The sequence below is a fragment of the Pygocentrus nattereri genome, chromosome 4 (genome assembly GCF_015220715.1).
Source record: "Pygocentrus nattereri isolate fPygNat1 chromosome 4, fPygNat1.pri, whole genome shotgun sequence".
In the NCBI taxonomy this organism is placed as follows: Eukaryota; Metazoa; Chordata; class Actinopteri; order Characiformes; family Serrasalmidae; genus Pygocentrus; species Pygocentrus nattereri.
Window position 1 is genome coordinate 25212255 of NC_051214.1, and position 12129 is coordinate 25224383.

At 39.3% G+C, this 12129-nt stretch overlaps 1 protein-coding gene across 1 annotated transcript; it reads right to left on the reverse strand.

Annotated features, from left to right (window-relative positions):
• Positions 1-67: 67 nt before the first annotated feature.
• On the reverse strand, positions 68-10739 carry sgcb (sarcoglycan, beta (dystrophin-associated glycoprotein)). The gene is made up of 6 exons (XM_017687948.2): positions 10533-10739; positions 8974-9183; positions 8619-8804; positions 7931-8122; positions 5969-6100; positions 68-3914 (listed from the first exon to the last, which is right to left on the reverse strand). The coding sequence occupies exons 1-6, from the start codon at positions 10545-10547 to the stop codon at positions 3705-3707; spliced, it is 945 nt and encodes a 314-aa protein (XP_017543437.1). The 5' UTR covers positions 10548-10739; the 3' UTR covers positions 68-3704.
• Between the last annotated feature and the right edge of the window lie 1390 nt (positions 10740-12129).

The following is a 12129-nucleotide window of genomic DNA, read 5'->3' on the forward strand; positions in this document are numbered from 1 at the left end:
TTACAAAAACAACCAAAAAAAAAAAAACAAAGGCTACACATGCCATTTAAAATTAATCCAACATTTATTTATTCTTTACAGTTATTTATTTATTTGTATCCAATGCAAACATTGTCATGAAAAATGTAATTGTTTTTTCCGTTTAAAAATGGAGCTGCACAATTGCCTGTCTGTGCACATACACATACAACACCAAACCAATAGACCAAACTTCTCCATTTCAGATGAAGATAAAACGACAAACATGATGCAGAGTTAATGGCCATTAGTAAAAATGCAGTACGGTCATCTGAACTCTTTGCAGCTGAACAAAACAAACAGAAACATGTATATCAAATAAATACCACACATGAACACTGAGACCCAAACATATGAATAAGCTTTATATTGCACAAAATATCAAGCAAATTAAATATAGATGCTTTCTAGTCATCTTATCAAAAGATATTATTCAAATCACAACACACGTCCGCATCAGCTGAAAAAATAACTTCATTAAGTTGTAGTGCATTCATGCCTGTTTTTGCAGCACAAACGTAAAATATTTTAAGAATCGTATGGCACTCTGAAAAACGTACATGTAACTGGGCACTTTCAATGCAAGACACTTCAGTTGAACCTGTAACATCAGTTTTTATATATATCTGTATGTATGTACTATAGACTTCAAATTTGGTGCAAAACAGGTGTAGGACGGAGATGCTCAACAAGTTATGTGGCACAGGCAAGAAAGGAAGCCATGACAAAGCACATAGGTTTGTGAAGAACATTGTCAAAACAATAACACAGCATTATATGAAATGTTAAATAGTGGTAACAAGATGATTTAAAATACTATAACCCAATTCAGAATACTATCATAATTGCTTCCACAGTTTCATTCTTGCATATTGTAGAAGACTTACGTGATATTGCAAATACCCCATTCTTCCTAACACCAGACAAAGTCTGCCTACACATTATGCCAACACATCTCAGCACCGTTAAGCAGCTCCTTGAGAAAATGAGCTGAAATTTGTTCAGTCTGCAAAACCGATGCACTGAATTTACTTGATCAAATCATTTCCACACTGACAAAATACTACATCAACATATTTGCTTATTTTTGGCAATAACTGTGATTATGTAATATATCTCATTCTCTCATTAATGCATCGCTTCTTTCAGCTGCCAACAAGTCTTGAATTCAGAAGATATAATTTTGCCTGGATTCATGTAGCCACTGCAATGGAATCAGCCCTCTAATTTTTTTCTAGCCAATCACAGCCATGAAGAGCATGTTCAAAAGTACCTTCAAATTCATGCTCTTCAACCCTCATGTGGTGGAGTCTATAGGACCCATTTTCAAATGTTTACCAAAATAAGAAATTGTGATTTATTATTATTTTAACCTCAGATTCCTTGGCCTTTGCTCGTTTTCTGTGAAGAACATATAAAATAACCCATGTTCACCCCCACACATTTATATTAAACATGTGGTGTTGGGGTGAGCCCGTGGGGAACGTGTCCATGTGTATGAGGGTGGACAACATGCACAGGCTGCTGACTGGCTACAGCTGCTAAAGGAGAACCCTACGTTGGCCACTCATTTTTACATAAATTGTTATGGCTGTATTGATTTGACAAAACAATAATGCAGTGGGTGACCAGACCACTGAGTAAGAAACACATCAACATCACACATGGGTTACAATCCATTTCAGAGCTGAGAAACTTTGCAAGCTAGCAAACTATACATCTAAGAAGCTCCTTGGACAGTTGCACGAGCAGGGCAATCTTCAGAGTGGTATGTGATTGGAATGGCTGGGAACTCAATCAGAATCCATTCTATTCAGGTGCAAATTTACCCAAGGCATCTGTTACCAGGACTAGCTGCCTACATACATCTATGTGAATACATTAAAAACAGTGGAACAGATCCTATAAAGCAGTGGTTCCCAACCCAGCCCTCAGGGGCTCCCAGATTGGCCCACATTCTTGTATCATTCCTATGTGCTGCAAATTGTGTTAGAGCAAAAATGTGGACTACATGGGTGGTCCTGAGGATCAGCCTGGGAACCACTGCTATAAATAGATGTAAGACCTGGTGCAGCACAGGCTCTAGCTCAACAAAATATGAAAATTTCACTGAGGAAGACCCAAGTGGATTGACTCTTAGTGATGGTGTTCATTATGAATGCGGTGAAATTGCTAGACAAAGTAAATCTTGTTACTGTTCACCTCTTATTTGACCAAACAAGAAGAACGACAGCCTTGGATTTAGGAGGAGGGCTGATTCCTGTTAGATGAAGTATAAAGTCTTGAAGGTTCTATATTGGAGAAACTGTTATTTTCATGTTATAATGTCAGTCACTCCACAAAGGCTTGGTAAACACTTCTATAATACTGCCCAGGCTGCTTATAAATACATCCAGCAGAAATCTTCATAAATCCTTCATTAAAAACAAAACAAAAACAAAGTGATGCTAAAGGGCAGGAAGCTCAAAGTCTGTAAAATGGCAGAGGTGAATTAAAGTCAATCTGACATCAAAAATGACCTTTTTACCTTGTAAGTTTGTTATTCAGCATAATTCATGGCACTTTTAAAAACAAAATTCTTGTTTTCATATCTTCCATCAACATGGAAGGTGGACTTTTGCTCACCTCCAAAACATCTAAAGACCTTCCCTGATAACGCATTCCACAAAAAAAAAGCAATATATATTCCTACGGATGTTGGCTTTAGTGATAAAAGTCAGAGTGTTCTTTGGCCAAATCATTATAATAAAAGAGGGAGTGTTTAAATGATAAGGTTTATGGTTATGAATATTATATGAATGTGTGCGAGTGTATGTGCCAATTGTGTGAGGTGAACACACGTCATAAGTTGATGAGGTATGCTAGTAGGTACGGTTCCATGTAAGCATAGCTGTGTATATGAATCTATTAATACACAGCTGTCTCCTGCAGGGCTGTCACGATTACCCATCTAACCTCAGTTATCAAAAAAATCTTTTATTTAAATTGACCTTCTTTTTAGCTGGCAAGTTGCAAGATTGTGTTTATATATACACACTGTTGTAAATAAAACAATAAAAAAAATGTTTTGTCAAGTGATTTCAACCCTTTTAACATAAGGTTATCTGCCTTGAAATTTAATCATCATTTTTCTTAATATAATGAACTAATTTGATTCTTTATTCTTGATGTTGACAACTTTGTTATTTTAGAACTTCTACAGTTCCATTCATCATTCCAGACACATCTAAGGTGTCTTAATTTCTATTTATAGTTTTGTACTACCTATTTCAATTCTGAGGAGCTGCACAAGACTAGCATATTAGAACAATTTCTTTTTTTATCTGAAACCAAACTGGAATTATATTATCACAAACCTTTAGAGAGCGGTTCCAAACTTCTGGATAGCAGTGTATTTTTAAGGATGTCCTAGTTTGTCTATTTCCAAATGCAATGTTTTGGAATTTTGGAAAGTCATGAATGGTTTGTTATTGTTCATGTGATCCAGTTACACCATTTCCCATTATTTGTAAAATTAATCAGTAGATTATTCAATTATGGATGTAGTTAGCGATAGATGGATAGATCCTGACAGCCCAAATCTCTGTAACTGTTATTTATAGATATTTTCTATAATATAGACAGATGTGTGTATGTTTGTGTGTCTGTGTGTGAGTGTGAGCATTTCCAGTGGCGTCTCCCTTCTCTCAGTGTGGTGCCGCTCCACAGGGGTTGTCCGAGGTTTGGCAGCCCATGTTGTGGTATTTGACCTGAACCCTGAACAGAGTCCCGTCTGCACACATACACAGCTTGTACCGCTCCAGCCCCTCATCGAAGTACAGCTCACTCCCTGAAGAGGTGTTTGGAATACGGGACGGACTGAACATCACTGAGCCGTTCAGGACAATGCTGTTCTCCTGCACAAAAAGGGGTAAACATGGACTGAGGTAGAATCTTGGGGCTTCTTTAAAAGGAGCTGCTTTTATAATAAATACTATTTGTATAAGGAAATACACAAAACAATCTAATTTACTAGATACATCATTTGAGCACAGGAGCTGTCCTTTACATTGTGTGAACAGGTCATAATGAATAGACCAAGAGAAATCCTCCGAAATTACTTGGAATAAAATCTGTCTACAGTAACTTATGCTAAAAGTTAAGAATGTTTTTCCTTGTATACTCTTGCAAATTTTTCTTTGGATAGTAATGATGCGCTGTAAGTAATTGTACAGTAACACAGTTCTTTGTCGTCTTATGATTGTCAGATTACTGATGGACTTCATCCATCAGTTGTGAAAAACTGTTTTTCTAATTCTTACTTAAAGCAGTAGACAACAGCATATAAACTGCAGTTATACAACCCCAATTCCAATGAAGTTGGGACGTTGTGTAAAACATAAATAAAAACAGAACACGATGATTTGCAAATCCTTTTCAATCTATATTCAATTGAAAGACAAGATATTTAATGTTCAAACAGATAAACTTTATTGTTTTTTGCAAATATTCACTGATTTTAAATTTGATGCCAGCAACACATTCCAAAGAAGTTGGGACAGGGGCAACAAAAGACTGGGAAAGGTGAGGAATGCTCAAAAAACACCTGTTTGGAACATTCCACAGGTGAACAGGTTAATTGGAAACAGTGTCATGATTGGGTATAAAGGGAGCATCCCTGAAAGGCTCAGTCGATCACAAGCAAGGATGGGGGGAGGTTCACCACTTTGTGAACAACTGCGTGAGCAAATAATCCAACAGTTTAAGAACAACGTTTCTCAACATGCAATTGCAAGGAATTTAGGGATTTCATCATCTACAGTCCATAATATCATCAAAAGATTCAGAGAATCTGGAGAAATCTCTGCAAGTAAGCAGCAAGACAGAAAACCAACAGTGAATGCCCATGACCTTCGATCCCTTGGACCGACATCATTCTGTAACGGATATTACCACATGGGCTCAGGAACACTTCAGAAAACCACTGTCAGTGAACACAGTTCGTCGCTCCATCTACAAGTGCAAGTTAAAACTCTGCCATGCAAAGCGAAAGCCATAAATCAACAACACCCAGAAACGCCGCCGGCTTCTCTTGGCCCGAGCTCATCTGAGATGGACTGACGCAAAGTGGAAAAGTGTCCTGTGGTCTGACGAGTCCACATTTCAGATTTTTGGAAATCATGGACGTCGTGTCCTCCGGGCCGAAGAGGAAAAGGACGGTCTGGATTGTTATCAGTGCAAAGTTCAAAAGCCAGCATCTCTGATGGTTTGGGGGTGTGTTAGTGGTACATTGCATGGGTAACTTGCACATCTGCGAAGGCACCATTAATGCTGAAAAGTACATACAGGATTTGGAGCAACATATGCTGCCATCCAAGCAGCGTCTTTTTCAGGGATGTCCCTGCTTATTTCAGCAAGACAGTGCCAAGCCACATTCTGCACGTGTTACAACAGCAAGGCTTTGTAGTAAAAGAGTGTGGGTACTAGACTGGCCTGCCTGCAGTCCAGACCTGTCTCCCATTGAAAATGTGTGGAGCATTATACAGCGCAAAATACGACAACGGAGACCCCGGACTGTTGAGCAACTGAAATTGTACATCAAGCAAGAATGGGAAAAGCTTCAACAATTAGTGTCCTCAGTTCCGAAACGCCACAGTGGTAAATACGCTCCTTTGGAACGTGTTGCAGGCATCAAATTCAAAATGAGTATTTGCAAAAAACAATAAAGTTTATCCGTTTGAACATTAAATGTCTTTGTAGTGTATTCAATTGAATATAGGTTGGAAAGGATTTGCAAATCCTCATATTCTGTTTTTATTTGTTTTACACAGCGTCCCAACTTCATTGGAATTGGGGTTGTACTAAATAGCAATAGTTGAATTAAGTCCCACTGTCAGTGCTGAAAATCCCTGGAACTCCAGTAGTAATCTATGCCCTGGGAATCTTCTACGTAACTAAGGACAATACTCACAGCTCTGAGCTCAATATCACCGCCCATTCTGAACTCGACAGTCTTGCCCATAATGAAGACACCCTCATTGCCTCGGATGATTGCCTTGCCATCACCTTTGATCATGAGGTCAGAGGATGCGTTGCTAGTGATCTGTAAAAGCACAAAATTTATGTATGTGTTAAAACTTCCTTCATGTCACTAAAGATGTTGACTGACAAAAGTATTGCTTTCAAGTTAACATTTACTTACAGTATTTATGGGACATTCTTAAAGCCTGATGGAAAATTTGGAATAAATACACCCTAATAATCAAACAGATTTAGCATGTAATCAATAATCAGATACTTAAGCATTGACTAAAAGGGAATATTAATTTCTCACTAAGAGGTAACATAGGAAAATCATTAGGCCATAGCGTGTGTGCATTCCAGCTTTAGTGAACTCTCTGAACTTACATGCAGGTGTTTAAATGAACCTTGTGAAACTTATATGATATCATGAGAATATCCTTTTAGGATGGGATGGACTAGTATGAACTGGATGAAACCAGCTTTTTAAAAAGAAATGTATGGAAAAAAGGGGAGCTAAATAATGAATGTGTTTTGTATCTAATAGAAACGAATGGCACATCAAGTTTGATAAGAACAATGAGGTCACATCATAGCACCCCATATAATAGTATAAAAGGCATTGTCCGAACATTGTATTTGCCAGCTGGGTCTCTCGAGACCTTGTGCCACCTGATGCTCAAATAAAGAAGCAGCCTTTTGACCTCTTTCCGCAAACTCAGCGTCTGAAGTCTTTTTTCCTTCTTGATATTTTTTGAGAACTTTGGATTAAAACAGTGTTTACTGAGCATTAAAGATTTTAATATTATGTTCGAAGCATCAGGTTGAAGGGGACAGCACTCGGTGCTGACAAGCCCCAAGGACGCCCCATGATTTCTTAGGAATGAATTCATGAATTAGGTCTAACCTAGTCTTACTGGCACATAATATACACTATATGTCCAAATTGTATACTGTAGACATATGATCATCCACCCCTTCTTCCATAATAGTGCTATAAGAAAGCAGAATATGTGTTCAGACCTATAGTTTCTTTTCTGGGTGTGATGGTATAACTAGAACAAACTCCAGTGCAATAACTCTGTTAGTGTGGTTCATGAGAACAAGCGAGAATGCTGCCAATCAAAGCCTGGTGGACACCACACTAACTAACCCACTTCCAAACTAATTCTTGAGCAGGTTTTTTGAAGAAAAGACACAATATGGATGAAAGATGGTTCTGTTGAACAAACACAGAACATACTATTGTCTCCACTGTCTGAAACAGATGAAACCCTGACGGATGCATTTGAGCTCTGAATTTGTCATTAAAGAAAGGATTTAATATTAATTGTCAAGTTATCTACCACAAGATCTGACTGCATTCTGGAAGTTACATTTACTATAAATTATTCTCAATGCTAAGCCACTTTACACTCATTTTAGAGTCCAATTCCATTTATAATTCTGGAAATATCGAATATTCTTTTTTTTTCAGCTTTCCAGTTTTCTGCTGCTTAACTAAAGGTTATGAAATTGCAAAGGATGATCATGTTGCATTACTTTTAGGCATCTATCGAAAACCAAATCACTGACCAAATTCTCTCTAATCACTGACTTTTTATTCATATGATTTTTCTTTACATATCTTGATTTGATGTTCAATATGTTATTGTGATGTAGAACTAAAATTCACTAAACATTAAAACCCACCCTACTGTCACCAACCTGTGACAAACACCACACTTCTAAGTTACAACACTTTACAGCCTTATAGATCAGCATTTATATTATTTTCTTTAGCATTACAAATTTACATTAACATTATGTACCTGTTAACATTCTTGTACATTAGAAGAAGTATGCAACAGTGAAAAAGGCATGCAGGTGTGTTTAGGTTTTACAGGTTTGTATACGCTGTACAGATGCTCACCCTTTCTGTGGAGGCTTTCTTCACATTGAGGACCTTGACCTGTTTGGGCAGGTGGAACTCATGGTTGTCGAAGTCTGTGCTGAAGAATGTAGTTTGAGTGCGTGGGTCTGTGAATGAAACGCCTAAATCACTGGTGATAGATGTTTTGTCTTTCTCGACGCTGAGCCTGGTGTCGCCCTGCTGGAACACTACCTACACAATATACATACACACACACACACATTTTACATGATTATTTATAAAGCTCTCTTTATTGCTAACAATTAAACAGACAGTTTCTGTAACTGTGCTTTTTAAGACAGATGTAAGATGAATGAGCTCTGTTCTCTAGCTGTTCTTTATTGGGCCTCATTCAAAAAGCACTCCAGGCTCAAACACTCCCTATAACTTCAATATGAATAGGCAAGGCTAAACTGCTGCAGGCTGAGTAAGTGGATATGTAAATTATTCAGTTCATGTGACATGAATGGTACATGTTAAAACTTTTACATTGGTCACACAGTACTTCAACTCCTTTATGTGAAATAGTGAAGGACATTTGTTTTTGTTCTGTAATATGGGCCCATTTTAAGGCCTTTAAACACTTGTTTGGATGTCAGTAAATTAATTTGAGTGTAACTTTTTTTTAACATAAAATGTAGGAAAAAAGTACCCAGCCCAAGACTAAACATATATCCTCCATACTCACCGGATTGTTGTTACCAGTGATGACGAGATCCTGGTCCTTCCTCCCTCCCACAGTGCTCTTATGTAGAGGATGGACGATGCCCATATCAGCCTTCTGTTTGAAACGCAGCAGACCACTCTCATGGAACTCCATGCTGTCGCAGCCATTGGGACCTATTCGAATTACTGTCCAGATAACCAGAGTTATCTGATACAGAGAAGGCAAGAATGAGTACGAGGGGAGACGTTAAGGTAAGTCTATGAAACATCCACATAAAAAGAGAACACTGATCCTCAGAGGCAATAACATGGCCTTTACCATGCATGACTGAACACAAATCCCACTTTCACTGTTAAAGCACTGCAGCTCCACTCACAATGAGATTAATGAGAGCGAGCAGGAAGAGCAGGACGATGAAGCACACAGCAAAGTTGCCCTTTCGACCTCTCAGCCCTGTCTTGTGCAGTCTCTCCTCCTCTATGGGGACATATCCAGCCTTGAAGTTACTGTTGTGTTCTTTATTAGCAGTCCTTCGCTCAATGGCCTTCTCCCGCATAGACCTCTTCACTGGCCCATTCGAGCTTTCCTACAGATAGGACATATTAAATATAAGGGCACTTCAACACCTTTCTGACTTTCTGTCAATACCAACAAAAAAAATTCTGATGTGACTGGATTTCTGTTTAAGTCCTGAGTATATAGATCATTATAATTACTCGTAGCATTATGCAACATCATGGACCCAATTTAGCAATGCCTCTATAACCAATACTACTGAAGCACTGTGCCAGTATCACACACATCTCTACTAACCCATTCATGTGGGTTGACAACTGATAAGAAAAACTGCCACAGAACTGATTCTGACTGGTTTACACTGATGATATGTTGTATAACTATACTTTGAAGGGGGGGGGGGTTGTCGGGCTGGAGGTTAGGGAACTGGCCCTGTGACCAGAAGGTTGCTGTTTTGATCCCCAGAGCCAACAGTACACTGAATGAGGTGTCCTTGAGCAAGACACCTAATCCCCAACTGCTCCCTGGGCGCTGCGGATAGGGCTGCCCACCTCTCTGGGCAAGTGTGCCCACTGCCCCTAGTGTGTGTGTGGTGTTTCACTTCATGGATGGGTTCATTGCGGAGATGAAATTTCCCCGTTGTGGGACTAATAAGGGTCACTTGACTTAATCTAATAATAACTGTCAAGCGTATAGATCTGCTACACACATAATGGTAAGGTGCTCTGACTAATCAGGTCGACCTGAAACCATGCAGGTTAAGTAAATTCAAAGCTCTAAATAAACATGGGATAAATAGAAGAGGGTCATTCAACCTGAAGACGCGTTTAAGTTAAAGCTAGTTAACTACTTTTATTATGATATGATTCCCTTTCACAAAAGCAAACGCCTTCGGAAGCCAATGTATAAATACTATAAATACATGTAAAAAAGGTCAGTGTGCCTGTAAGTCATGAGGACCCATTTTATGCCTAAAGGAGACACATAGGGGCGCCTTGTCTCTCTCAGTAGCGCGCGACTCCAGCCTGTCTGTCTGAGAGCGTGAGTAGGGGTAATAGGGCAGTTAATACGGGTAACGGACTAAAAATAAACAGCACGCTCCCGTTCTTACAGTCGGGGGCTAAATAATAAATAACACTACAGCACTCGTCCCTTACACTCAATAAAAGTATGTACTGAAGTACCAGCCAAAGCAAAAGGACAACAGAGTCCAAAACAGTTTCCCGTTAAGTCATTTTTTCCATAAACGGTTTGGACACGAACCGCGCATAAAACCACAAATCCAACAAAGACGACTCATTCACTGAACACGGCTATTCTGACAAAAATCCCGCAAACAGCAGATGCATTCCTGTCAATAAGCAGCGTGTTTAAAGGAAGATAACTAATGCAAAAAGGGATCTGGAGCTAAAAACAGACCTGCTCGGACGCCATGTTGACCCTCCCTCCCTGCGCGGTGTTCAGTGAGCAGCGCTGAGCTGAGCGCTCGCTGGACTGTACCACTCACACACTCTCACACACTCACACACACACAGACACGACACTGATACATCACACACTCTCACACACCAGGGATTACACCGAGCACTGAGTTTACAGTCGGGCGAATATAAACTACCGTAACGACGGTACAGAGGATGTTCCTAAAGGAAACGGATAAATATCCAGATATCCCGCCATATTCCAGATGGTTCGGTCTGTGCCATAGGATGCCAGCAGTTATAATGCGCTCTCCCAAAATAGGGGAGCCCAAATAAAGGAACAGTCATTCTTCCAGAGATAGAAACGGAAACAGAAATATATATAACACACATACCAGTCTTCTTGTTTATTCGCTCATTGTCCATTTTATCAGCTCCACTTACTGTATAGGTGCACTTTGTAGTTCTACAGTTACAGACTGTAGTCCATCAGTTTCTCTGATACTTTGTTTGCCCCCTTTTACCCTGTTCTTCAGTGGTCAGGACCCCCATGGACCCTCAGAGAGCAGGTACTGTTCCTAATAAAGTGCTCAGTGAGTGTACACACACACACACACACACACACACACACACACACACACACACACACGTTTTAAGTGAAAATAAGTACACGTCCTCTACAGAGAACACAGTTCTGCACAGTTTAATGCACAATTACTGTTTATTTTCTAAATTTTATGTAAAATACACACTCACCGGCCACGTTATTAGGTGTTAGTAAAAGGTTGGACCCCCTTTTGCCTTCAGAACTGCCTTAATTCTTCATGGCATACTTTCAACAAGGTGTTGGAAACATTCCTCAGAGATTTTGGTTGGTTATTTGAGTGACTGTCGCCTTTCTATCATCTCGAGCCAGTCTGCCCATTCTCCTCTGACCTCTCACATCAACAAGGCGTTTTCCTCCACACAACTGCCGCTCACTGGATATTTTCTCTTTTTCTGACCATTCTCTGTAAACCCTAGAGATGGTTGTGCGTGAAAATCCCAGTAGATCAGCAGTTTCTGAAATACTCAGACCAGCCCGTCTGGCACCAACAACCACGTCACGTTCAAAGTCACTTAAATCCCCTTTCTTCCCCCATTCTGATGCTCGGTCTGCACTTCAGCAAGTTGTCTTGACCACCTCTACATGCTTAAATGCATTGAGTTGCGGCCATGTGATTGGCTGATTAGCTATTTGTGTTAACAAGCAACTGAACTGTACCTAATAAAGTGGCCAGTGAGTGTAATATCTAGATATATCTAATAGCAGTTCAGTTCAGCAGTTCAGCAGTTCTAAGTTCAGTTGTTGTTGTTTTTTTAAATCATCAAATTTAGCATGGCAATGCAAAAATCCACAAACACAGTTCTAATCTTGGTCTAATTTGAGACCAAAATTTGTCTCAAGTTAAACCAAGATCATATCACTTTAGATTGATCAAAAGTGTTGAAAATTTTAGATTTTTCGTGTTTCTCTTAGAAAGCAGTAGCTCCTTCTGATCAAAACAGTGGAATTAATGTGTTAATTTAAGTGAAAAGTTCACTTTGCATGCATT

Coding starts and splice junctions, on each gene's coding strand:
- sgcb (XM_017687948.2), bottom strand. Junction 8,805..8,973: donor TCGCTCTCATTAATCTCATT/GTGAGTGGAGCT, acceptor TCTCTGTATCAG/ATAACTCTGGTTATCTGGAC. Junction 3,915..5,968: donor GTGATATTGAGCTCAGAGCT/GTGAGTATTGTC, acceptor CTTTTTGTGCAG/GAGAACAGCATTGTCCTGAA.